Source organism: Rhea pennata, chromosome 2 (assembly GCF_028389875.1).
Source record: "Rhea pennata isolate bPtePen1 chromosome 2, bPtePen1.pri, whole genome shotgun sequence".
Lineage (NCBI taxonomy): Eukaryota > Metazoa > Chordata > Aves > Rheiformes > Rheidae > Rhea > Rhea pennata.
Window position 1 is genome coordinate 32,365,443 of NC_084664.1, and position 26,355 is coordinate 32,391,797.

The 26,355-nt window shown below is 37.5% G+C and overlaps 1 protein-coding gene across 1 annotated transcript in view; it reads right to left on the reverse strand.

Moving 5' to 3' along the window:
- Positions 1 to 917: 917 nt before the first annotated feature.
- The window catches only part of MEOX2 (mesenchyme homeobox 2), a 55,941-nt gene continuing 30,503 nt past the window's right edge, over positions 918 to 26,355 (reverse strand). Inside the window, exons 2-3 of the mRNA XM_062569186.1 lie at positions 15,262 to 15,434; positions 918 to 2,228 (exon numbers count right to left, since the gene is read on the reverse strand). Of these exons, the coding sequence (XP_062425170.1) occupies positions 2,004 to 2,228; positions 15,262 to 15,434 (398 nt within the window). The 3' untranslated portion in view covers positions 918 to 2,003. The remainder of the gene's footprint in view (positions 2,229 to 15,261; positions 15,435 to 26,355) is intronic.

Genomic DNA, 26,355 nt, shown 5'->3' on the forward strand with positions numbered 1-26,355 from the left:
GAACGAGTCACAGTAAATTTGATTAAAGTTTCCGTTGTTTTGTCCTTTTATATTATCCCCATTACCACTCAAAAAAACCCTAAACCTTTCCTGTCCAGCCAGCAAATCAAAAATGTCAAATATTCCCAAACATCTGGTTTACTTCTCTTATCCTAAATGATTCTGAATGAAAAAGGCATTTGAAAGAGAACTAACAAGCGAAAACAAAACCTCTTAAATGCTAGATTCAATGAAATGCTCTGAACTTGCTCAGAGAAATGATTTACCCATGGTTTGGAGCTTTTAAGCTACAGTGATCATGGCAACAATTAATGTGCCAGAAAGAACAAACCTACAGTGCAAAGAAGGGTATCAGACTCAGAGGTCTTGAACACATTTAACAGTAAGGATATCCCACTGCTCCGCATAACAAAGCTCAAGTGAATGCTCACAAGCATTTACTACGACACTCACATTTCATTTCACTCTTCATTTTATTCCTTCTATCACACTACACAGTCCAGTTAATTGTTATAATCTCCAAAGTTTTGGGGAAATTATTTTTTCTCCTGAACAGCTTTATTGAACAAAGGCATGAGAATGTGAGTATGCATCTCTTTCCTGACATTTATTCCTTTTAATCCATTTCTACAAGGCAAAATGAAATATCCCTTGATATTTGCTCTAGGTCTGGAAAACAGAGTCTTGTTGGTTTTGGCTGAAGACATCATTAGCTGCTTGATGCTTTCTTCCTGCTAAAGGAAAGAGTTTCCCAAATGGATCAAGGTGGAAGGTTCATCCAAGATTAAAAGCCTAAATTTGAAACATAGCTTTGCACTGTCCAAAGACAGATGAAGTTCCAAAAAAACCCAAAGAAAGTAGAGCTTTTACAAAAACCGCTTTAATTTTCCTATGAAATCACTGTAGAGAGACCAGAATTATTTAAAAAGGATTATTTATTAAACATTTTTCTTTACAAAGTACAATCAATGGTTTGCATTAAATTTTGGATTTTGGTGTTTGCCTGTATGTACACAAAAGCTTATAACAGAAAATGTGTCTTGATTTTACACTTGGGACACAATACTGAATTACCTTCATATTCTGATTTCTACCAATATAAGCAGTTGATAGTAACTTTCAGCTTATCTGCTGGTTCTAAAACTGAAGATGAAGGGACAACATTTCTGCAGAGTATCAGTTTTTATCAACATACTCAAAAGATGACAAAGTAGGAATGAGTAATTTTGGGAGGGATTTTCCACTGAGGATGGGCAGAACATGAAATTCTTTCTGGCAGGTTACTGGACTATCCTTATGATCCTAAAAGTCATTCTTGCAGTTATAAGATAAGAAGAATTGAGGAGCTAGGTAAGTTTAATAATACCCTATTAGCAGCAGTTGATAGTAAATGCAACATAACGTTTGTTTTGTCTGTCATACAAGGACGTGTCCTAGCAGACACTATTGTATTGTTCTCTACTTGAACAAAAGTATCTGCCCTTATTGTATGTCTTTGGAAAAACAAAACAAAAATAAAGAGACAGAAAGCCATTTATTGTCATGAGTGACTATTGCCATCGCTAATATGAATGCATTGCTAAAATTAGTGAAGACAGGAAAATGCTGTAACGTAAATATATACAGAGTTAAAATACATTTCTTATCCACTAGATAGTGATTTTGTGGCACTGTGGTTTTCAGAATATAACGTCTGTTGAGAGCAATGTAATTTCAGTGCAAGCTAAAGCAAAAATACCTGCCCGCTGTCATAAACATGACAAACAAATCTGGAATGTTCAAAGTAGGTTCATCTTCCACTTCTCCACTCTTGAGGCACCTTTAAGATATGGCACTTACTGTAAACCATCTACAAATCAAGAAAACAGACCCAATAAGCCTGAATTTTCCGTAACAACTTTAAAAATCACTGCCAGAGTCACTTGCATACGTAAACGATGCCCGTGTAAGGCTTGCCAGCAAAGCATCTTTCCTGAGAACGGAGCTGGGACACTCGTTGTGTATCATAAGTGTGCGTGCTCAGAGCTGTGATCGCTGTCGTGGCTGTCGTCGTTGGCTAGTGAGTCCCCCGTGTGCTGGAGACCAGCGGCCCCGATGCCGGAGAGCTCGGAGGGGAGAAGCGTGCCCTTTTTCACGTTCACCAGTTCCTTTTCCCGGGCTGCTGCCCCTTGCTGGCCCCCTTTTACCCGCTTCCACTTCATTCGTCTGTTCTGGAACCAAACTTTTACCTTCATTACAGAGAGACGAAACACAAAAATAAAGATAGGAGTGTTAAAGGTCAATAATGATCTTAGTAGCAGTAGAAAATCAGAATGCTTTTTATGCGTAGCACATTACTTTTCCATTTTTTGGGGAAAAAGTGCAGCTGGGCTTCCTTGCTGACACGGGGCGCGCGGATACCGGCCGCGGGCGAGGGAAGGGGTGCCCGCAATAACGCCTACAGCACACAGCACTGCTGCTGTGGCCTCTGCAGGAAGAGCTCGGGGCTCTTTCAAACGCATTAAAAAGTCAACATACTCTGGAAAAAGTACGAATCTCTGTTCACAGCTAAAGAACCAGAAGCAAAATTGTAGCAGACAAGAACCTACCTTTTGGGTAGTACAGAGTCCAGTGTGGCGATGCAGACCCACACTGTTGCCCCCCTTTCTTATAGTGCTTTTCTAAATACATTTCAAAGGATACCAATTACTTTGGAAGAGAACTTTTCATTGAAAAGCTCATGTTGCCCTTTGTTTCTGTAAACTGATGAGATTCAAGATAAGGACTTTGCAAGCTCTCTTTTTTTTTCTTGATAAAGCATCAGAACGAGGTTTTCTCACAATCAAAACTTGTAATTTCACAAATATATTTAAAAGATCCTAGTTGACTGATTCTATTCCAGATCCTAGGTCTTATTCTACTTAGCCGTAGATCCTGGTCACATTTTTCAGATAAATAAATACTTCCATAACTGGAGGGCAAGGCATTTATGAATTTGCGTCAAAAACAGCAAATAATTTAAGACAAGAATGGAAAAGATTGAAAGATATCTTTTCATGGAATGAAAGACAAAAAAAAAAAAAAAAAAAAAAAAGCATCTACAGCTAAGGCATATGAAAACCCAAGATTTTACTTTGGCTGAAATTCATTTCCCCTCCTCTTCTTCTCTGTATGGAACTATATATATATATATATATATGTAAAAGAAAACCTAAATTATTTGCACAGTTCTAAAGTATCAGCACTGCAAACCACAAGGACCATTTTTACAATAGCTAAAAGAAGAAAAAAACATGCATAGCATCTGTCAAATGTATTTGAGCAGATTCAAGGCTGATTTCAAATCAATTTAAAATGTTGTCACTTAAATAGGATTTGTGAATGGTAAGAAGATTGTTATTTTTGATCCATTTAGAGTTACTGTTGCGTAAGAAACCCCCTATATATGCTTTTGCACATCTCTAAATATGAATGCTTTACAGAAAAATAAATAGCTGCAATTTTTCTCTCAAAAACAAAGCAAGAAAGCTTGCGAAGATGTTGTATCCTCTGCTGTGTTTGCTGAATGTGTTGCAGAGTTTTAGAAGAAACAGCAAGGAAAAGTCACAGCAGGACATATTGTACAACATGAGTAATAGAGCCACAAAAATGCTGTTTTGCTAAATCTGTCTTAAACATCCAGGAAATATTGCAGTGTTTAATCTTTACTATCACTTTGAATTTTACAGTAAAATTTTACTACAACTGAATTGATAGTTAACATCACAATTTGTACGTACGTATGTGAGAAAGAAGAGAAGTATATTTATTTTTTTAATTCACCATGTTCCTGTTAGAGCCAAAGTGAGCTGTTACAGCCAATCACTTGGGAAAAGAGCAAAACGATTCCAGGTTAGTTAAAAGAGCCTCAAAGCACAGCACATCCTTTCCTCTCCTCTCCTCATCAGAGCCAAAGAATCTGGCTTGTAAAGCAAAATGAGTGTAAAGGGGAAGGTATTTATTACTGGCTGCTGTGATGTTGGGAATTATCATACTTAGGTCATATATCAGAGGTGGCCATGGAAACAGTGTCTTCAAAAGGGCACGGCGCTACTATAGCATTGGCAGTGCTCTGGTGGAAGTTACAGATGTCATTTTGTTTATTTTTGTTTTTTAAGACAGTGAAGTTTCTCTTGTAAAAGACACTACTGTCCTGGTGCCAAACAGTGTAGTAAAAGCAGGGTGAATCAAAATGCAGTCATAATCTAAAGATCAAAAAGTGATAGACTTTGGATTCAACCAAGTACCTCAGAATACTGAACTCTATTCTATCAACAAGAGAGGAGAGGATGGGAGTGACAATTAGAAGATCTAAGCAGTTTTCAGTGTATTGTTACGTCCATGAATGTTCCAGGAATATGTCACAGCTCTGAAAACCTAAAACAAAATAATAAAGTATGCAAAAAGTGATTTAAAGAAAAATGACAGTGTTGTATTTGAAGCAAAAATTTCATTGCATGGCCTGGATTCAACCTACTCTGGCTTACTGGAATCTCCTCTATGAACTAGAGAGGTCCTAGCAAACCTCCTTTCAAATTCATCCATTTCTTTTTTGGCTGCTTCAGAAACTAAAGGTAATGCTCCTGAAGGCACTGTCAGGAACTGCTCTGGTTGGGACAGAGGTGGGTAGTTTACTGCCTGGCTCATGACGCAGGTGTTCCTTTCTCCTCCTCTCACAGATGGAGCCAAACTGTTGGATTTACTAGCCTAGCTTTTTGACTGTTTCCTAATCCTGTATAAAGAATGAGTCTTTGTTTTGAAATTTTCTTTTTCTGTTGCTTTCTGAAGTGCAGATCACTTGACAAAATGCAGCCTCTTTCCTTGAGCTGCAAAACCAGGAGAACTGAGTGGCATCAGCTTCCAGGTAGGGAGTTAGACAAGTTCCAGCCTGGGGGCTGCCTTTGAATTCAGATCCACTGCCGTCACATTAGCTCACCTGACGATGCCCTGAAACACCTCCCCTAGGGATGTCTCCAGGTCTGTATGCATATATCATCTGAGATAAATCAGTTATAGGGAGGTGATTTCCCTTTGCAAGAATGAGAGCAAGATGAATTTCTAAATTCCACAGTGGATTCAGCAAGCACTGCTACATCTGCACATGAGCCACTGTCTGGGAAACACGGCCATCAGGGAAGGCAGGGCTAAGAGGATGCCAAGTATCTTTGCTTGTGCTCTCTTGAGTGTAGCATGAAGAAAGTAACTCTGCTGCTCCCAAGGGAAAATATACACTAATTAGTTCCATGGACTGGCATATAGCCCATCAGGCTGCTTGGAAAAGACAGACTAGTAGCTATCTTAAGAAGAAAAATAGGGAGAATAAATTATTTTTAAAATTAAATAATGACTTCAAGTAATTTGCATTGGATTGATTCAAAAAATAGCAAATAGGAAATTTCTTTATTTGGTATATCAAAGATTATTTCAAAAAAATTGGAAAAAAATATAGTGAAGTTTATTATTAAAAATATTGTGCATTTGTTTCGATATTATTTGCTGCATTAATGTAGTGAAAACCACTTTTAGCCTGATCCAAAGTACATTAATGTCAGTGTGAGTTTTTCCACTGAGTTCAGTGGCTCCTGATAAAGCCTTTAAAGCTCATATGCTAATAATATAAGAAAGGTCCTTCACTTGTTATTTCCTCCAGAGATCAAATTCAGATATCTGAAATCTGAACTTCCTCCTCAGTTCAAGAGTTAATAATTGGTGGGGGTAGTAGTTACTGATATGTGATCCATCAATATTTTAGTTACGAGAAGGAAGTGAAAAAAACTGTATGAAGTACTTCAGAACAATGATTTACAGGGATTCATGGAAAACTGCTTTTCAAATGAACAGCTTATTTGAAATCATTATAGGTGCATCACCAAACATGCAGTATGTATTGAGAAAGGAACAGACAGAGTAAGAATGAGCAGGAAAAAATGAAAGAAACAGCAAGAACAAGTGAGACCTAGAGCAAGACTGAAGCAGGAAAAAGAGAGAGAGCAAAAGATCAAAAGATAGAGAGAAAGTGAAAGAGAAAAATAAAGAGAAGAAAAGAAGAAGAAAGAAAAAGAAAGAAGAAGAAAGAAGGAATGAAAGAAAGTCAAGAAAGAAAGAAAGATCCTTACTGGAATGAAAAAAATCTCAAATTTTCCCCAGTGAGAATTAGTTTGCTCCATTTTCAACTTTTGCAGAAACTACATTCTTTAAAAGTAGTTAAAGATCTACTATGAGAAACAAAATATTACAGGTTTTCGGAACATTTTATGCTGTTTTTTCAAGCCTAAGTCAGCTCCAGCACAAGTTGGGAGTGTTCACTGTCTCTCCAAGAATTAGAACTTGATTGCCTATTATTATTAAAACGCACTTCCTCTTCTCCACCCTCTATCTAGCCCAACTTAACTGTATAGAGCAAGCATGTGTATGTACGGAAAGCAAAGGAAGTGGAGGGAAATGAACTATATTAAAGGCTATGGTAGCATCAACAGCTGTTTCTAAATCGGCACTTATGAGCCAGTCTATTAAGCACATCTGCTTACTGGCACGAAAGCGCAGCTTCTTTTCCCTTAGTCAACAAGTTGTTTAGCATTTGCATCTCCACATCTGATGATTAGGCTGTTACTTAAGATAGCAGTAAACGATTTCACATTGCACATCTTCTGATGCACAAGATAAATGTTTTGTTGAGATCAATTTATTTTAAGGAGTCCTCTGTTGGAATCACTGGATGAGGGTCAAAACAAGGGGGTTGACATTCTTAATAACAGTGTCTACATTACTGAAGTTATATATATATATATATATATATATATATATATATATATATATATGATAGTAGGCCAGAGGGCTACATTAAGTGCTGTCTTCCACCCATACCCTCAGTATTACTTCACAATGTGGACATCAGCATGTCATTTTGGTTACAGAAGAACAAATTGCTTAGAAGTCTAATATAATATTGCTACTTCAGCAGAGCACTTCAGTTACATTAGCTTTAAGAATGGTTAACTTCTCTTGTGCTCTCTCAAATGTAGATCCTTCCTCATAACCTGCTTGAAGTGGGATTTCAGTGTTTTGTACTTACAGAGAAAAGTCAACTAGATAATTTCTATAATTAAAGGTTATTCCTTAAAAAAGAAATTTTCATCTAAAAAATGAACTGAGTTAAAACTGTACAACTACCTTAACTGCATTCTGCCTGTCATTTTTTTTAAAGTAAACAGACATTTCTCCGTGAAGCAGCTCTCTCCTCAAATGAAGTACTTTTTCTTAATATCAGCGTTTTCTATTCCAGATTTTAGTGGGCCATGACTCCCAAACAAGGTTAAAGTTTAAGGCTTGATATTTCACAAACCTTAAAAATCAGAAATAAGAGTGCTGTACCACTCAAGACTGTTATTTTTCTATAAGAAATGCATAGTTCTAGGAATAAGTCTTTTAAGTCAGCATGCCAAATTTCATGAGTTTTATCACATCTCAGTGATGTAGCATAAAGCCCAAATCAACAAGTTTTTCAAGCATTATGCCCTAAGTCAGTCATTGCCCATTTTCTTTACTTATTTTTTAATGTATCAATTTATTTTACTCCAATAAACATGTTTACTCCATGTAAATATATGTATAACAAAAATAAGTCTGATTTTTCAGAATTAAAAAAAAGAATAGAAAGCTTTCCTTCTGGACTTTATTTAGCTCTGAAACAAATCCAGTAAGTACATATATGCTGCCAAGTTTTAAAGACAGCCAAACTTCTGAACTTACAGAAATCACTGGTGTTATACAGATGAAACTTACCTTTTTCACAGATATAGAGGAAATATTTTCATGGCTTATGCAATGAATTTAAAAAAGAAAATAGGAATGAAAAAACAGGAAAGCTTCTTCTTGTGCTCTAGTCTACGAATAGATAAAAGGGTTGAAAGAATCAAATCTGTTAGTTTCAAATATTTACAGAAATGGTAGTTTGAATTATCAGTTAATTTCACTAATTATAACTAACTCAAAATTTTAAATAATTCTGCTATTTTTCATCCATTCATAGGAGAGAAACAATGTACCTAGAAAAGTTAAAATACTCATATTCAATTAAGCTTATTTTTCTTGCTTGTATGATTTAATGGAATTTCGATCTCCAATCCAAAAGAAACCTCTTAAAAATCTTAGATACATTTTAATCTTAAAACCAGTTTAAATAAACATGTCTGAATAGTAAATGTAGTCTTAGTTATTATGAAATAGTAACGAAATATAGCAGTAGGCAAAAATTAACTTTTCTTCAGAAATTAACTAGTGGTAAGCGGTACCTTGCGAATAAACTTGCTTAGATCACCTGCTCACTGCTTTAAAGCAATCTGGCCCGTGTTACATTACAGGATTTTGCAGCGAACGCACACAAGTGCTTTGGAGCAGCTGTTGAGAAAAAACGGGAGGTTTTGGCAGGTGCACAAAGGACAGCTGGAACTTTTGGCACCCAGGAAGGTGTAGGAGGGCGTCCTGGTTTTCTGTTACATATAAGTCAGTTGAGGTTTGGGTCCTCCTTAGGTGATACATTCTCCTTTCTACCTCCCACGTTTCGACAGGGATGGAATAGACATTATATTTCAGGGGAGGGCAGTGACTGGAGCGACTTGTTCCCATTTCAGAAGTCTTTGACAACAACCAATTTACCTCCCTCTACTCCATCCAAAAAAAGCCATCTTCTCCACCCGTGAAACAGTTAACTCTTTCCTACTCTGAACCTCCTTAATTAGGCTTCAGAGTTAACACAGTTAACAGAACAGGACACACTGTTTCAGGTTATATCCTCTTACAGAAAACACAGAACTGGTTTGTTGTATATAATCTAAAAGAGTATTTTTTATAGAATCAGTCTCTGGTTTTTGTAAAGAAGCAAAGAGAGGCAGGGTGTAGGACTCCCTCTACCTTATTCTCCCATAGGGTTTATTTTTGGATCTATCTCCATCTAAATCCTTTGCATATACACCCAAATCTACAAAATAGACATATGAGTTGGAAATCAATTTTTGGGACAGATTTGCTCCTGCTAACCTTTACCACTGCTTTGCTGAGGCACAAATTACTCATGTGTATAGCATTTTACTCTATGGTAAAACTTCTAACTTGTACCACTCTGCACCCATTTTGCTCAGGTCAAACGCATGTGAAAGTTAAATGGCACTAGGTAATCAGGACTGTTTTTGCCTGAGTGTGCTGACACTTTTCTCTACTAATACTTTAGTGTAAAGGAAGTTAAATGTCAAGAAGCAGGACTAAGCAGAAAATAACCTCCGACTACTGGTCCATGACTATCCTCCGGGGCTCTACAGTTGGGGCAGCCACCTCCCAGGCCAAGAGAGAAGCACCCTCACTTGTATTCACTTAAACTAGTTCCACAGTTCAAATCTAGAGGGATTTCTGCCTTCCAGAATAAGCCAATCTTGAGACTTTTGATGGTAACCTAGCCACAAAATCAACATCCAGTCTTAGAGCTAGCAAGCTTCTGGGAGCTGCATATATTTTCAGGTGGGCCTGCCATGAAGAGAAGGAACTAGTGAAATCAGAAAAAGATTCTACAACTTTCAATACCTTGCATAAAAAAATCCATCTTTGTTTTACAGCTATCCCCCAGGTCCACTTGTAAGTGTCCAATAAGCTTTGTTTCTTACTGATTTTTCCTCCTTTTTGAAGTGACCGTAAACCTAAAAAGCCCCTATCTCCTTTAAACAGAACCAGTTAAGTCTTGTGTGTAAGAAAGGGTAGGGGTGGGGGGCAGCAGAGCCTTTCTGACTTTGTGGGAGCAGCCATGTGAGCTGCTAACACTTCTGTCTACGTTGCATATGCTGCTTGGCCCAGAGAGAGGTTTCTTCCCACCCAGGATCCCCTGGGGTTTCTCTGCAGGTGCAGGGTCCACTCACATCGAGCAGCTTGAGGCCCTTGGATCTTTGCACATGGGATTGCTCGTTTGAATTCAGTAAATACCACAGAAGTAAATAAGTTGTTTGAAGTTCTGCCATGTACCTTTTTTCAAGAAATATCACACATCTCAAAATTATGCATGAGTTATAATTAAGTTTGCCAGGAGCATTCTTTCCTAAGAAAGAACAAACTGAGTTAGTATAGTAATTCTTATCACTAGTATTTACATTTCTCAAGACAAACATAAAAGTATTACTGCGTTTTATTTTAAGAGTGCTACTCTAAACAGAGCAAACAATTCAAAGAATTTCAAGCCACACAGGCCTATTATTATAGCATGTATAGAGAGCGTTCAATACATGAAAGCTTGGAATAAGCAGCTGCCCTTCAGACAAGATGTGACAGTACAATAAATCAGATGGATATGGTCAACTATGTCATATCAATCCATACTTTGACTTTGCTTGAAAGTACACTGGCGAATAATTTTGCCATCTAACCTTAGAAATTTAGCTTTCCAATTTGGGAAACTAGTCATACTGTGTGATTTATGGAGAGGTAGGGCTCTTCCAGAGGTGACTCAGAACAAGAGGCTAATTGAGGAGCTTTGAACTAACCCCTGGTGAAGCCCTTCTCACCCCAAAGACTTTTATGGATTGAAATTCAGTGTCTAAAAATGGCAGTGATTATCGTCCCCACAAACTCTGTGATGCTGAGAAGAATTTTAAGCAAGTCACTTGTGACCCAGGATTGAAGTATCCTTTGTCTGGGGGAGACTTTTGTTATGGAAACCTTCTTTTATTATTTGTATAGTCACACTAGCAAAATGCTCTGAGGTGGGTAATGGTTCCATTGCCCTAGGTAGTATAGTAGCATTGCTCAAAAGAATTGAAATAATAAAACTGTCTGCTTTTCTTGCTGGTAAAAAGTACTTCTTTTGTCACTTTTCCCATGTTGGGAACCACTGGTACCATATATATGGAAGCTATACACAAATGCAACAGCACTCTTCATTTTGAAAAATTTTTGGTTTTGTCTACCAAAAGCAATGATTTCAGGCATTTCATAAACAATTGGTGGCTTCTGGGAGGGTACTGGAAATTAAAGTTACCAAGAAATAAACCCTCTCATTGCCATCAGCAGAATTTAATCTGACTAGGTGGGATTTTCCGTTTATGTTGGCAGACAGGAGCATTACGTATTTGAACTGTTTATTCCGGTAACCTTAGCTAGCCTGCAGAACTGCAACATTGCTCTTTTGATTAGCTCCAAGCAAAAAGATCTTGTGAGGTGGAAAGATCTCCTACTCTTTCTATCTTTGGCAGGACCGATTCCATAAAAATGTCCATTTTGCCACGCCTCTGATACCCCACTGCAGCTGCTTCCTCTCCTCATCCCACGGCGAGATATTAAAAAGTTTGGATGGAACCTTCTCCAAGTTTATCTGGATGGACAAAAAAGCCAAGAATGCGCTTGTCAAGGTTACAAATATCTAGGGAGCTAGGAGAGCTTTTAGTCTAACCGGCTCTTCAAAATAGCATCGAGGCCTGCCAGCTGAAAATTATTAACTGCTGGCTGAGCAGGGATTGTGAGTGCATTCTATAGGAGATGGAGCAGGAATTATATATACCTATACCACTGGAATTCTTACAATACCATAATAGAGCCATCCTACCACCAGATGTGCTTATAATACTCTTAAAGTGCACTCTTAATATCTAGGCATTTGAGGCACTTATTTCATTTCATTCAGTTTTGTAACTCAGATTTCCTTTTTAGGGAGTGATAGGATTAATTCCTTCCCCTGATCCATATGTTGTGATTTTTCATTACTATTTTTGTGAAAATGGCCTTCCATGAGGCATTTATGTTTGAATTGATCTTGTAAGTTGTTTCAAAAGTCAATTGGAGTCTTACTTTGATGATTGTAGAAAACTTTAATACCCTTATATGGCTTTTAAATATGGTCAGACATATGTTTTTTCTACAGCTTGTTTAAATGCCAGAAAGGTAATTATGAAGTGTTAGTTGGTCAGTGCCTCTTTTAAGCTGCAGCGTATGGTTGAAATTATCACTACAGTCAAGAGGAAGATAGAGCTTTCTTAAGATAATAGGCTCCATGATTTATCTCACATCTTGGGAAATAATTGAAAGTAGTAACTTTAGGATGACCTAATAATACTTTCCCCTGCTTATTTTTTGCTCCACTGCCTTCCGAGTACAATGATGCTTGCCATTAAAAAAAAAAAAAAACAGTAAAACTGAATATATTAAACAATTAATTCAATTCATAAACAATTAGAGCTGCTCTCAAACACTGTTTCTGAGAGGATACATTTAGTTCATCTGACACCAACTTCTGTTTTTTCTCATTGTACAGTTTGAAGCAAATTTCAGTTCTCTATGTGCAAATTGAATGATTTCATGAGAGATTAAGAGAGTTTCCAACATAAATAGGTCTACAGCCTGTGATGAGATGGACATTATAACTTGTCTGTTCACTTACTTCAAACAAAGGAACTACAGCCTATTTTCTGCAATGCAGTCGAGGAAAAAGAAATTTAGAGAAGGGACAGTTTTCTTTCATATATTTAAGATAGCTAATACATACGATCTCCTCAGTTGGGAGAGACAGTAAAAGTAATAAATAAGAGTAGCATGTAAATAAATAGATATTGATATACCACTCAAGAGTAGTCATTCATTCTGCTAACGATGAAAGGACAGGTCCTGCATATACGCTCAGGTGCTTTACTGAAAAGACGAAGATTAATCTCACACCAGGGTTATCCTGCAGTAGTTTTTTTAAAGTCACTAAAGTAATACTGATGTAAAATAAGTATGAAAGAAGGTTTAAACTCTTCAATTTACCGCTTTCAGTTTTTGAAGACTGCCATATGTTGTGAAAATAAAGATCCCAATTCCATGCCTCTTTACACCATTTTTCCATCAAAACAATTTATCTGATTTCAGAAAGAGACATTTCTAATTAACAGCATTGGAAGTGACATCACTGTTTGGCTCAGTGTGGTTTGGAAAAGTGTAAAATACATCCAGATTTTCCTCTGAATCCTTCTTGTTTTAGATCAAAGGACAATTTTTATGCTGTCAATAAAATCTTTTTTTTTTCCCTCAGACCATTTTACAGTGGCAAGATACAGAATTGAACACTACCAAGCTAAAAAGCTTAGAGCTTTCCCTTTCTAAGTAAGGTTGGATTTTTGCAGGAAGGCAGGAAGGAAGGCAGGAAGGAAGGAAGGAAGGAAGGGAGTTATCTCTAGCTGCTCAGTCGTTACTCTGTGATAATCTGGAGAAGCAGAAAAGAATCAGATTAGATAATTAGATAGACTAATTATAATTCTATAAAAATTATCACAATGATCAGCGTAATGCATGGAACTGACATTATGTGACAGCTAGAAAACAGTGAGTATTCCCATGACTTAAACAAATTCTCTGCACTTGTGTAGTACAGGCTGACTTCTTTCCTCCAGAGACACCCATCTGAGCATTTTTCTGATCCTTCTCTGTGTGCTAATGTTTTTTATTTAATTATTTCCTTTAGAATATTGAACTGTCTCTTCATTTAGTTGTACTACTCCATCTGGTCTATAAAGAAGAGAATTAAGAATTTATCGAGGAGAAAGTTAAATACAAGACCAAATTCACCATTGCTGAAAACAGGGATGTGTTTTCTGCAGTCAGCTGAGTGATACCTGACAGATTTGCACAGTGGATTGTTATTTAAAATTTATTCCTTGTTGCTTGGTTCTACACAGAGTCCTTCCCCTTGTCACTGAGATAAGAATTCATTCCACCTCCCTTTAACTATCACTAGCCAATTGTCTAGGCTTACTTTAGTCAGCGGAGGGAATGGAAGAGAAAAGGGCAAGATTAAATCAATATTCCCCATTCCACATTATAATATTTTTCCCCACCAGCTTGATACAAGATGGTGTGCTTTAGAAATATAGCAAAAATATTTAAGTAACCGAAAGTAACTCCAGTAGAATCTGGTAGCATCTTCCTTTCAAACAAGAAATTACTGGCTGCTACTTGACAAGCTGGAAAGGAAAGCTATTCTCCAGAAATCCTCAAAGAAAATGCTGTTTCATTTACTTGTAAGAGTGAATGTGTGTGCATGTGTATAACAAAGGCATTATTTTAATTGATTAATGTTAATGAAGTTCAAAACAATTGATCCGATAGCTTGTAGTATCTACAGTTCAGAAATTACACTGCTATTCTTGTCATCAAACTTGGTCATCAGGTTTTCATTTTCATATGTGGCATTTCTCATATTCACCAAATATTATTTTAGTTTGACTCATATAGTGATTTGATGATCATGCACATACATACATATTGGTATCTCTATTCAACATGCTATTTTGATTCCTTGTCATCTCATCTTTATAATCCATAATACATCATCATCCTACTGACTGTATCTAAAATAATCCTTCTAATAGTGATTCCTGAGGAATGGATGACTATCAGTTGGCGAAGGCTTTCAATTTTAATGATGAAATTGTAGTTAATAATTCATAGGACTTGGTGTAATTTGGGTCCAATATTCTAAATTTCTTGACTAAAATACATTTAAAAATACATGTGTTGGTGTAATTACTATTTGACATGTGACTTGACCATCTTTTTAATGTGTTCAGATGAAATCCTGAAATACTTCAGTATATGCTTAATACATAAATAATTTCATTAGAAATCAATGTGACAACATGCATAATGAAACTTGAGCATATGCAAAAGTATTTCCTGGTCCAGAGTTTGGTGAGCAGGAAACCAATAACAATAATAAGAAATTCCATCATCTCCTCTGCTTTCACAGTGCAGGGTAAGATAAAGTAGTTAAAAATGCCTGTATTCCAGTTTTGCTGGTGCTCCTATTTTTGCTGCCATCTGGAAACAGGACGTTCAGAAACTCTAAAAAAATGGCAACTGCATATATTTAGTAGACTAAACCAAGATGCTCTTATTTGTTGCATGCAGGGATATCAACTGCTTGTACATGCCATACTTGGGGCCTACCACTTTGCAGCCATATCAGTGTGCTCAGATTATAAAAAATGTGCACCATTTTAACACTTATGCATTTATCTTCTGCCTCTGCCTCTTCAATGAACTTAAGTCATTGCTGAGGAGTATAAAAATATAAATTACCTGCATAGACAGACAATAAATGTGTGGCATTGTGGTATAAACATTCAATCTCATATACTGACATATCTATGAATAATGTGGACAGAGCTCTGCTGTGAAGAGCTGCTAACCACTGGAAATATTGAGCAAGCATTCAAATCCACTATTTTGCATCAGTACCTGTCTTTCAGTGAGGTCAAGGTTTACTGCTATCTCGTATCGCCTCAGCCTGGTCAAATAGTTATGATGAGCAAATTCTGCTTCTAGCTCTCTGATTTGCTCCTTGGTGAAAGCTGTCCTTTCCTTCCTGGGTTTACTGTTGACCTCTGACTTGTAGTTTCCTTCCTGGGAATCTGAAAAAGAAGATGAAAAACGGAAGTCATTACAAGCGTACAGCTAATTAGGAGACAAGCCCAATGATTAACAACATGCTTGCCTTCTATGTGAGTAAAGCGCCTCACACTGTCTTCTCTCTGAAATAAAGGAAATATACACTTGCTTGCTTTCGTACCTATGGATCCTCCACTGTAAATCAGGAAGGCAGCAGTAATTCTGACAGATGTCAGAAGCTGCTGCTTGCATTCGCACACGGCAAACATTAAAGCCTTGCAGTGCTTCGTTTCCAGACTGCTTCTCTGTAGAATTTTTGCAAAGCTTCAAGTTCTTCCCATTTCTGGCAGCTCTCAGTGCATCCAACCATGACAGAGTAGGATGCGTATCATTCAATTAGTGTCTTAAAGAGTAATACTTCAAGAGTTGTTCTCTCCTATCATTTCAATAATACTTTAAGCCAAAGCTCTGTTTTAAAGAACACGTGTTAAGGTCTAGTCCAGTTGTACTTTGAGAGAAAGGCAACAGACACAGCATGGGAAATTCAGTGAGCCTCACACGGAAATGAGAGAGCACCTCCTGTGCAAGGGGTTCCCTTGCCCTCATGCCTAGCTTCAGGTAGGGAGATATTATGCCACAGTTTTCTACCGCTAAATCTCATAACAAAAGGTATACTTCTACTCGAAATCAGCGGAGCTATGCTGAAACTGTCATTACCATCCTCCTGATTCCTTTTACTCTCAGAAAGAGGTACATTTGGTCCTGAGCCAAACTACCGAAGTGCCTTTCTGTTGCTGTCAGTTAAGTCTGTTTAAATAAATGCTGTGAAAAGTGATCAAACTGTCAGAAGGAAAGAAGGGAAAAAAAAAAGAAAGAAAGGAGGGAGAGCATGAGAGAGAAAGAGAGACCCAAAAGAAAAAAACAACCCAAAAAACAACAACAAAAAAAACAAATGGAGGACCGGACATTTATAAGTTTGGAAGTTTGGGAATGGTACAACACCTATAAATCCAAAATTAGTAGGAGATCAGTAGGATCATCATTAGTCAAATTCTGGCTTCATGAACCATCTTAAAAATGTCACAGATAAATTCACACTTCAGCTGCTGACTTAAATAGAAACCTGCATCAACTTCCAAATGAACAGGCCCATAAGAAATCACTCCCTAGGACTCTGTGTCAGATGAATCATCAACATGCCTGAGACTGTCCAACTGGCCAGTAAGTCTGATTTCAAAACTACAGTCAACTCTCTGCATTTATAAAGGTATAAAAAGGTTTCTCCACTTTTTGTCAGTTACCCTGTTGCTTAGAAGGAGAATATCTCTTTTTCTGTTTTGCTTTGTCATGTCAACTGCTGATGCTCGACTCAGCACTACAGTCATAAATTTTTAATGTCTTAAAGAGAATGGGTTTAAATTACCAAACTTCTTCCCTTGTGCTGCTGTGACACACTGGACTTTGCTGCACACGTGCAGTGTACTGCCAGTGCGTGTGGCTGAGGGTATCCACCAAACTCACTGAGTGGGTTTGGGACAAATGGAAGTTACTCAGCCACGAGATACTAGGCTGCAGCAGAAACCTGCTGCAGGATAGGAACCCCTTAGGTGGTGACCAGGGTCAAGGTCTGCTAACCAGCCCAGTCTGGCATAAGCCCATGAGGAGTCTGAGAAGTGTTGCATTTCAAATATTATGGGAGAGACAGACACCAGATAGGAGTCCACCATTTATCACCCAGACGCAACAGAGAAAACTTGAGAGATGAAAACCACCCTGAACCTGGCAGAAATACAGGCAGGTCACATTTCTTCCTTTATACTACCAATTTGCAAACTAGAAATACTATAACTTCTCTCTGCATTTTTAAATTGCAGGAACATGCACATTGCTTTTCTTTCCTGAAATTATCATCTCCTCTGCCACCTCACCATACCCTAGGGAGGTCCAAATACTATGTAGACAACCTGAATTTAAATACTTCTACCCCTATAGCAGCACTCCATTCGATACTGAAGAAAGATACCTAAACTATTTTTCTCTAACATTTTGACTTCCACCATGCTTGAAAGCATGTGGATGTACATACTGCTCATCTACATTATGACATGGAAACATACTTTGTCCAAGTCACTGCTACAATCTTTTTTAATCCCCTGGTAAATCTGTGCCTATGCAAGGCCATGAGCCAAGGAGACTTCCCATGTTTTTACTTGCTGTAGAAAAGATCCCTTGCTCACTGATGCCCAAACTAAAGGTTGTGACTTTAAATAAGTGTGCTGCAACTACAGATGACATGGACACCATACTGAAAATTCAGTACTAGAAATAAAGACATAAGCCTGGAAATGCAACAGAAAGTGGGGTCATGAGTACAAATATTTGGTAGCTACTGCTGTAGCTACTGTAGAGAAAAGTCAAAGAGGATACTTCAGGAGTACCCATCCAAACATCATTCAGGAAAACTTGGATCTAAGTGACTGAAATTCATAACACAAGCAATTTTTGTGCAAGCAGATGGTTCCACGATGAAACTAGTGTTACTGCACAATCAGTAAAACATAATAAAACAAGTCCTCCTGTTGGTTAATATCCCAAGTCATACTCTTAATTCTGAGTTTTTATGAATTTATGAATGCTGTTAGCATTGAAATTCTAGGTTCCTTGGATCCTGGTGAAAGGAGAAGGAAATGTAACTGCAGGTGATTAGCATGTGTCCTTCATGTTTACCAGGAGAGAGGATTCAGTGCTGCTAGTAAGGTTAATCCACACTGATCCTGTAAAAATATAAGCCTGCTTGGGCAAGTTGTTATTTACACATTCCTGCCGTTGCTGGATACGGGCTTTAAGGAAATGTCAACCTGTGAATGTCCGGCAGCCACAGTTCTGTCAGCGGTATGATTTCATCAGCAGACTAACACAGTGGCAAAGTTTCAATGATTTATTTATTTGTTGCGTATGGCATTGAAGTGCTCGCTGTTTGCAGCCGTATGCCTGGAGAGGCACAGCCCAACCTATGCTCTGGCCATTTCTGTGCACAGATCACTTGTTGGCTCTTTGCTTGGTCATACAAACCTGTTTTGGCTGGTATGACCTGCTAACATGGTCATAAATCCCTTATTCAGTGTGGGGCAGCTCGGACGATACATTGAGAGGATCCTGACAGAGTACATCTCCTTTCCCTCCCGGCAGCAACTAAGAAGAAAATGTTCATACCTATATTATGTCAGATGTGTTGGTCTGCAGTAGCTCTGCAGTGCAACGGAAGAATGCAACATCATGGCCACTACGGTTGTAGTAGCTTTTGCCAACTCAGGTGCTGTCTTTAGGTGACCGAACTGCAAGATTAACTCTTAAAGCTCCTTGCTGTAGTGACACTGAGTCATCGTCCAATATATGGAAGAACAGAGCCACAAATTTCTAACTGGTATTTTGTGTGCGTATGTGTCACTGTTTACCCTCTTTGAGTCACTGGGAATGCTAACAATTTAGGATACTTTTACAACTCCACTCAAACCAAGTTAGAAACTATAAATCTTTTCAAACACATTGTTGATAATGTGTTTACTGAATCAGATTTTTGTAAGAAATACATAAAATTGCTAGAAAAAATGTTAAAATGTGATCATTTTCATTTCTTTAAACATCCACATCTCCTAGGGCATCTTGTAATAGTCAAAATACTCTGAGAAAGCACATGATATACTCAAATATTGCTGAAAGGAAAAATTGGCTAAGTATGCAGAAACCCTAGAAGGGGATTACCTCTCTTTCAATAATGAGATTTACACAACTGAATGATTAGAATTCTCGGGAATCTGGTTCAGGAAAGGTCTGGATAATGCTGGCTTTGAAATCGGAGTGCAACCTAGCCAGCTCTCTGGATTCTGAGATGCTGTGAGCTACAATGCCATGAAGTGATCTCATCAAGTGTGTCTACTGAAGATTTAAGATAATTAGAGTAATAACTATGCCATCAAGACGTGAGGCAATGGTATTTTGCTTAATGCATTTAAAATATTGAAAATGTATATAAAAACATCTACTTAGACCAACGCCAGTTAGGTGAGTGTCAGTTGTCAAATCCTGCTGTCATTTGATTTTCTCTGCTGCAGCGTTCCTGTGGTTCCTGTACAGACTGCCTTTTATTTCCCATTAACATCATGCTACTCAGAATAGTAAATTTTGGAAATGTCACCTTCATAAACTTTGGTTATTTTAATATCCAAAGTAGTAAATCTAAGGATTTTTTTGGATGGCTTCTTTTTTAACAATCTCTATAGAGCCAGGATTGGGAGCTCCCAGATCTTTCTGACCTTCAGCTCTCTGTTCATATCACCTGACTAGTTTCTCTTTGGTGGAAAATGGGTGGGAGACTTGGAAGAGATTTTTGGCAGAACTCATGTCAGCCTACATCTGTTTTGCAGCTGTTGCAACTAAGGCAAAAGAAAAAAAAAGAAAAAATAAAAGAGGGGGGAAGGAGAGAGAGAGAAGAAAAGAGAAAAAAAAAACCCCTAACAACCTTAGTTTTCTTCTACTGGCTATATCTTATGCCAAATGGTAGGTGCAGAGGCAGAGAACAAAGCCTAGGGGGATCTACATTATGCTCCTTACCTCTCAAAAAGCACACAAAATATATACAGATGGTATAGACCACTTGATGAAAAATACAGCAATCTATATTGTCTCCTAGCCAAATTCTAGCATGCTCTCAGAAGACATAGCCTATATGCAGGTATTAGTACCTTATTAGTCTTTCTTTTGCAAACTTTTGTTCTTTGGATCTCTACTTAAAGACCACTTTGAGGACTACAGGTTATGCCACTTTTCCGGAATTGTTACTATGAGTTTTCAAAACTCCAGTTAGGATCTTTAACCTTTCCTGTTAGACAAAAATGCTGGTTGGTAACTGATGTAGCGGGTACCATTTGGAAAGATATTCAAACTTATAAATGACTGTTCTACAGATCTTTTGGAGGATTAGATCTTTTCCTAAGCTTAGCAATGACTCAAAAATTGTTACAAAACTCATGACTACTTGTGCTCCATCCTGAAAAGTTATTTCTATTTTTACTCTAAGGAGTAAAATTGCTGTTAATCCCAGCATTCATAAGGTCTTGTCAGAGTTCCTCTCTCCTTCTCTCTGCATCATTGCTTTGGAAAACAGGAACATACCAAGTAAACACAGCACATATACTGCACATACACTTTATGTGCAGAATATGAAGAGTAGTCATTTTGGTATTTTTTCCTTTTGATGCAAGCCTAGGTAAAAACAGACTGCTCATAGAATAGGGAGAAAATACCGGACAGACTATCAGTGATGCAAACATCTACTACTAATTGGGTTGGATCGGAGTCATGTGTAATATATGCAAGAACCACATGCTATTTTTCCTTGGATTATTTCAATAGCTGACATACTATAATATTTTTAGCCAGAAATGAACTTTCAGTTAATTGCTGCAATGTTAGATCTCAGACAAGAATTTTCAAAAAATAAGTAAGATTACTGCTACTATTTTATTAGCTACTACAGATAGTTGTCAGATTCTGATAGCCTTATTTACCATGAGTAGTTACAATAACAACTAATAATCTGTGACAAAAAGGCCACCAGAATTTCATACTTAGAATCATTATTCAATGTCCAGTTTTTGCAACTTGAACTCACACTGGGGAGCACTCATTCTCAAAAAGTCTCTTAAGTCTTTACCAGTACAAGACTGAACAGCCCATTTCTAGATATATTTCACTATAAATTTATTTGTGAAGTTGCATGAATTAAATATTCTTAATTGCATGCTTTCCTATCAATGATGTTGCAGGGGGACAACCACTACATGATTATTTACTTTAAAATGAAGCAATCTGTACAAATAATTCAAAGTGAAAAGCTTGTTACTTCTGAGTAACTTAATGCTGCATGAAAGAGCATTTCTTTCAAACTTAATTCCTCTACATTCGTTTAAATCACTAATGTGTAAACAAAAGCTTTAGAGCTTCTAAACATCAATGGGACACAACAATGGTATGTGATTCTATGCCAAATGCTATTTTTGCCTTCAAGACATTAGCAATATAAACTTAATTAAAATTACTCTAGTATTAGGACAATAATCTAGGAAAATATCATTAATCTGAAATACACAAATGAAGAAAATATCAAGTTTGTACTATACAGCAGCAAAGGGATATTATGAAGGTGAGAATAACTTTTAAAATGTTTTTAATGGTTGGAAGTCTATATTAGTATATTAGTATACAGTTGAATTCCTTACCTAATTGTTTCTGATATTTTATAGTTAATCATATTTTCTGACAAAATGAAATAGTTTACTGAGATACAAGCAAGGTCTCCACTTGCTTTCAGCAAATTTTGCCAGTAACTTCATGTGCAAAAAAGACACAAAAATATACCCAGAAATGGTCAGTTTCAAACATTTTCAATATTTAATACAGAACACTACACAGTTTTCCATTACTTTTTTCCCTAACTTTTCAAATAAAAATTTCCCAGAAATGCAAGCTCACTCTGAATCCCAAGCATTGTCCAACTGCTTTTCAAGTTCCTAAATTAAATTCTTACTCCCTACAACATCTTTTGAGTATAATCTGTGTTCTGAAAGAATTAGTCAAACCTGGGCTAATTAAAACTGCATAGTTATGTTGACTTCAATGCACCTACACTTATTTGCACCAATTGAAGATATATGATCAAATGCTGCATACTTAAATAATCTATTTTTTTTCATCATCCTCTTTCATTAAAGTTAGTATTCTTAGAAGGTTTTGCTCAGTTAAGGAGTGTAGTTCCTAACCACAGAGCATAGTCAGTTTGAGTGCCTCTTTTGGGAATGTCACTGAACGTATTTGTGGACCTGCAATTTGCAGAACACTTTTGTCGAATATTCTCTTTGAAAATTGGAACAAGCAGCATCTTCATTTCCATAATTCATAACCGTACACGTGCAAATGGGCAAAGCTGCACAGTAGCACTAGTGCAACATCAAAATTACATGAATTCTTCTTTTCATTCTAATGAAAACAAACTTTTGTTTGCTTATTGAGTTAATGCTTTCTAACCCAGTCTGTGACAATTTACAATTTAAAACGGCCTTATATCCTCTCCCAATAAAAACATGAATTGGCACAGCAAAACCCGTGGGTATTCTGAAACACATTATATACCATCCTAAACCATTACCTACTAGTTGTTGCTGCCAACTTTTTTTGTTATTACTGCCTCCTGAAAGTAGAAGTTCAGGAATTATATTACCGCATCGGAAACACTGATTCATAGCAGTGTGATAGCTAATGCTCTAGATACCTATGCTGGGAAAGATGTGTTTCTGCCAGTTCATCTTTTCCATCCTACTACATAGCATATACATGTCCCTTATTACTCCAGCCTTGCAAATATGAATACCAACATATGAATTATCTCGTGAATATTTGCACCAGTCAGTAGATGTTCACATGGCAAACACTACATTCAGCTTGTATAATTATGGCTGATATTAGCAAAAGAGATTTGGGAGACACTTAAAACCCCAAAAATATAAATTTGTCTAAAAAGTCAAAACATAGGAGCTTACATAAACCTTACGGGCTGCATTTCAACAGGAATTCATCTAGCAGCCCCTCCAATTCCCATTTTTAGTCCCTGAGATACATTTCTTACATCCACCAGCAGATAGCACATACACGGAGATTGTTCACATATTCCCAGAACCATTTTTATAATTAGCTTTCATTTAGAAGAATTTCAGTAAATGAAGGTGCCAGCCACCAACTCCATCCCTCTGCAGTCCTCTGTAGTAAGTCCTCTGGTGTAAAACATAACCTGCTAGCTAAAACAAGGAATCTTCCCTAAGACAGACCTCTAAATGGAAGAAACAGGAGCTGACGTGGCAGTTTATGGAATTTTCCCTCTGTCCTTACGGAGGAGCCTTATGGATCTCAGATATCTGCCGCAGTGGGGGATTTTCCCTACCCTGAGAGCAAGACTCCCCTGCAAGTGGAGAGACCAAGACCACCCTAAACACTGCCCATGCCACGGTCACCAGCAAAGGGCTGGCCAAAGCCCTTCCCTGGGGACAGCCTGTACCAGCACTCTCTTTCAGCCCCACTTTATTGTAAGAATATTTAGGAAAACAGTTTTTTCCTACAACAATGGTATAGGAAAGTTCTAAAGCAATACAAACTGTAGAGAAGTGGCTGCTTAAGAAAAGAAAATAGCATATGATACACAGAACTTATTTACCTCTCAGCAACTCTTATCTCCCTAAAACAGTGGGCTGTAGTTTTCATTTCAGCTTCATGAATCAGGCAGACCTTTATCCTGCCAAGAATACTAGACCAGACAGCATAGGCAATGCTGTGGGACTCAGCTTTAACAAAAAGCCATATTTAATTTATATCTGAAAACGAAAAAAACTAAAATACTTAAATGGTAAAGAATGCATTCAGTATGTTTTAATCATTTTGGCCAGTGAGCTTTGTGAGGAAATGCTTCCTCTCAAGAATAGGTGGATCTGTCTGTATGTCACGACTAAACTATAATGCAGGTTGCTCCACTTTACATGGATTTTATTCACATAAAATACATAAAATACAAAATATTTAGCTTGAGCAATTAGCAGTGACAAAAACAGAGATGTGGCTAGGGAATGGTGAAATATGTTTCTTAGCCTTCTAGCTAAGAAATATATAGCAAAATTATACCAACATGTATCCTGCATGAGCTATCCAGATTTTAAATATCTTGAAAATAATTAGTTTTTAATTTTTTTCTGCCAGTCCGGGCTGCCTTAATATTCAGGATCCAAAGTACAGTTGGGATAGGCAGAGATGTTAACTAATGCATTTTAGAAACCTGTAAGTTGTTTCTAAGTTAACTTCTCTACATAAATGGCCATTAATTTTATATGCTTTCAAATTTCCATTCAAAGTCCCTTGCATTTAAAGAAGCTGTGCGTTCCCCAAATGCTTCCCAAATGGCAGTCAGCTCTTGCTAATAATTCTGTTGCTTAGAAAGTTCAGACCTTCTAGATGTTATTTGTAGAATCCAGAAGTAAAACACTTTTAATGAGGTGTTGGTGCAAATTTGGTACATAAAGGTCTCCACATAAAGGTCTGAATTATTTAATTTTCAAATATAGTAATAAATCACTGTGAATTTCCAAATATCATTCTAATAAACAATTGTTATTGTGATTTACCCACATGCAAACAGACTTTAGTTTTTTCAGAGCAACATCTGTAGGCATCTTATGGTGATTCAGCATGCAGAAGAGTAGACTGCCCAAGGTCCAAAGCCTGACGCTCCTTCTCACCTAGCAGAGGTGCTGTGTAGAGATAACGCCCTCCCTTCCCACACGTAAGAAAGTGCCTTAAAAACAAATAAAAGCCAATGCCTACTGCAATAGTTGTAGATCTTTTAAGAGGCCACATTGTGCCACTAACATTCACTAGAGCAAACAGCCCAGAAACGAGCGTGCCATTTTTGCACACTCCTAAGCACAGGACAAATTCCTGTAATTGCAGCGGTGCAAGTGTGGAGCAGCTGCAAGGATCCCAGCGGAGCCGCTCCTGAGTCACCAGGGCGTCAAAGCCAATTCTCACCCTATCAGAACTCCCAACTTCCTTTGTGTACGATCAGGAGCGATCTTGAATTGATTAAAGAAGGGTATTTTCTTAGGCTCCCGCATAGTATTTTCTCAAAATATGTATGCTGAACTTACAGTCAAAATCTTGCTGTCTTCTAAGTTTGCTTTTTCTTTTTCTTACTGCAAATGCATGAGCTCCTGTCTGAACAAAAAATAAATAGCTTGTGCTTAAGCCAAAGAATCCAGGCTTTCAGTTTTCCATACTTAGCAATAAAAGTTGAAATACTTACAAAAGTTTAATGTGGTTGGAGTTTCTTTAGGGCTCCATATTGCCTTACTCACCCATTTTTCCAAGGCAGGTCTTCAGGATACAGTTACACAAGGGACAATAGAAACTGATACCAACAACCCTACTTCAGCTCTTTCTAAGAATTATTTTACTGCTACAGGAAAAAGGAAGCCATTTCACAACAACATTTTTCAGGGCAATTTTTCAAAGTGTTTTACACTGGCTATTTTTTTTTCCCATTCATCATGAAACAGATTTCTTGGGAACTCCTTAATGATGTAGTGAAATTTTTATATATGTTGAACATGTGACAGAAAAAAACAGTGGCTGGAGCAAATCTAACATCCAATATTTCTACTTAATCCTCTGTTAGCATGCCCTTTCTCCTTTCTCTTTATTTTTAAATCAGTTTGCCTCAAGTGCTTTTGCTCTTTTTTAAAACTTTCCTTTTAAAACACCCATAACTCGCCTCTGCAGTGTATATAGCACCTTGCAGAATCGCCGGTTCACAAACCGTTTTCCATTCCCCAGTCTCGACCAGTGTCCTGGTCCTTCCGAGAAGCTGCACCGAGTCGTCCTCTGCCTCGTTGGCTCCGTTTGTCAGGTTGGCTCAGCTCGTATTGCACCGGCAGCTCTCAGTACGAGGCACAAATGCAACCCCTCGCTGTTCCTTAAGAGATATCATAGACTGCTGTGCAAATGAATATGCATGCATATGTTTTAGTGATATGTTTTGTAAATCTTATTACCCCTCAGAAAGCATTAAAATGACGCCAACAGGCCCAGCTGTGCTCATAACATACCTTAGTAGATATCCAGACTTTTTTTTAAGAACAGAAGAAACACACACACACCCCCAAACCGGGTTGCTGGTATGCGTGTTCTCTACTGTTTCATTCACAGTTTACCTAATAACGTTGCGCTGAAATATATGACTAACTATAAAAATGGAAAAACAGTGGAAAGTCCTTTCCCACATGCAATTAAATGGAATTACCTGCCTTTCAGGGGAAACCAAAATAAAAAAGGGTTATAAAATAAAATTTC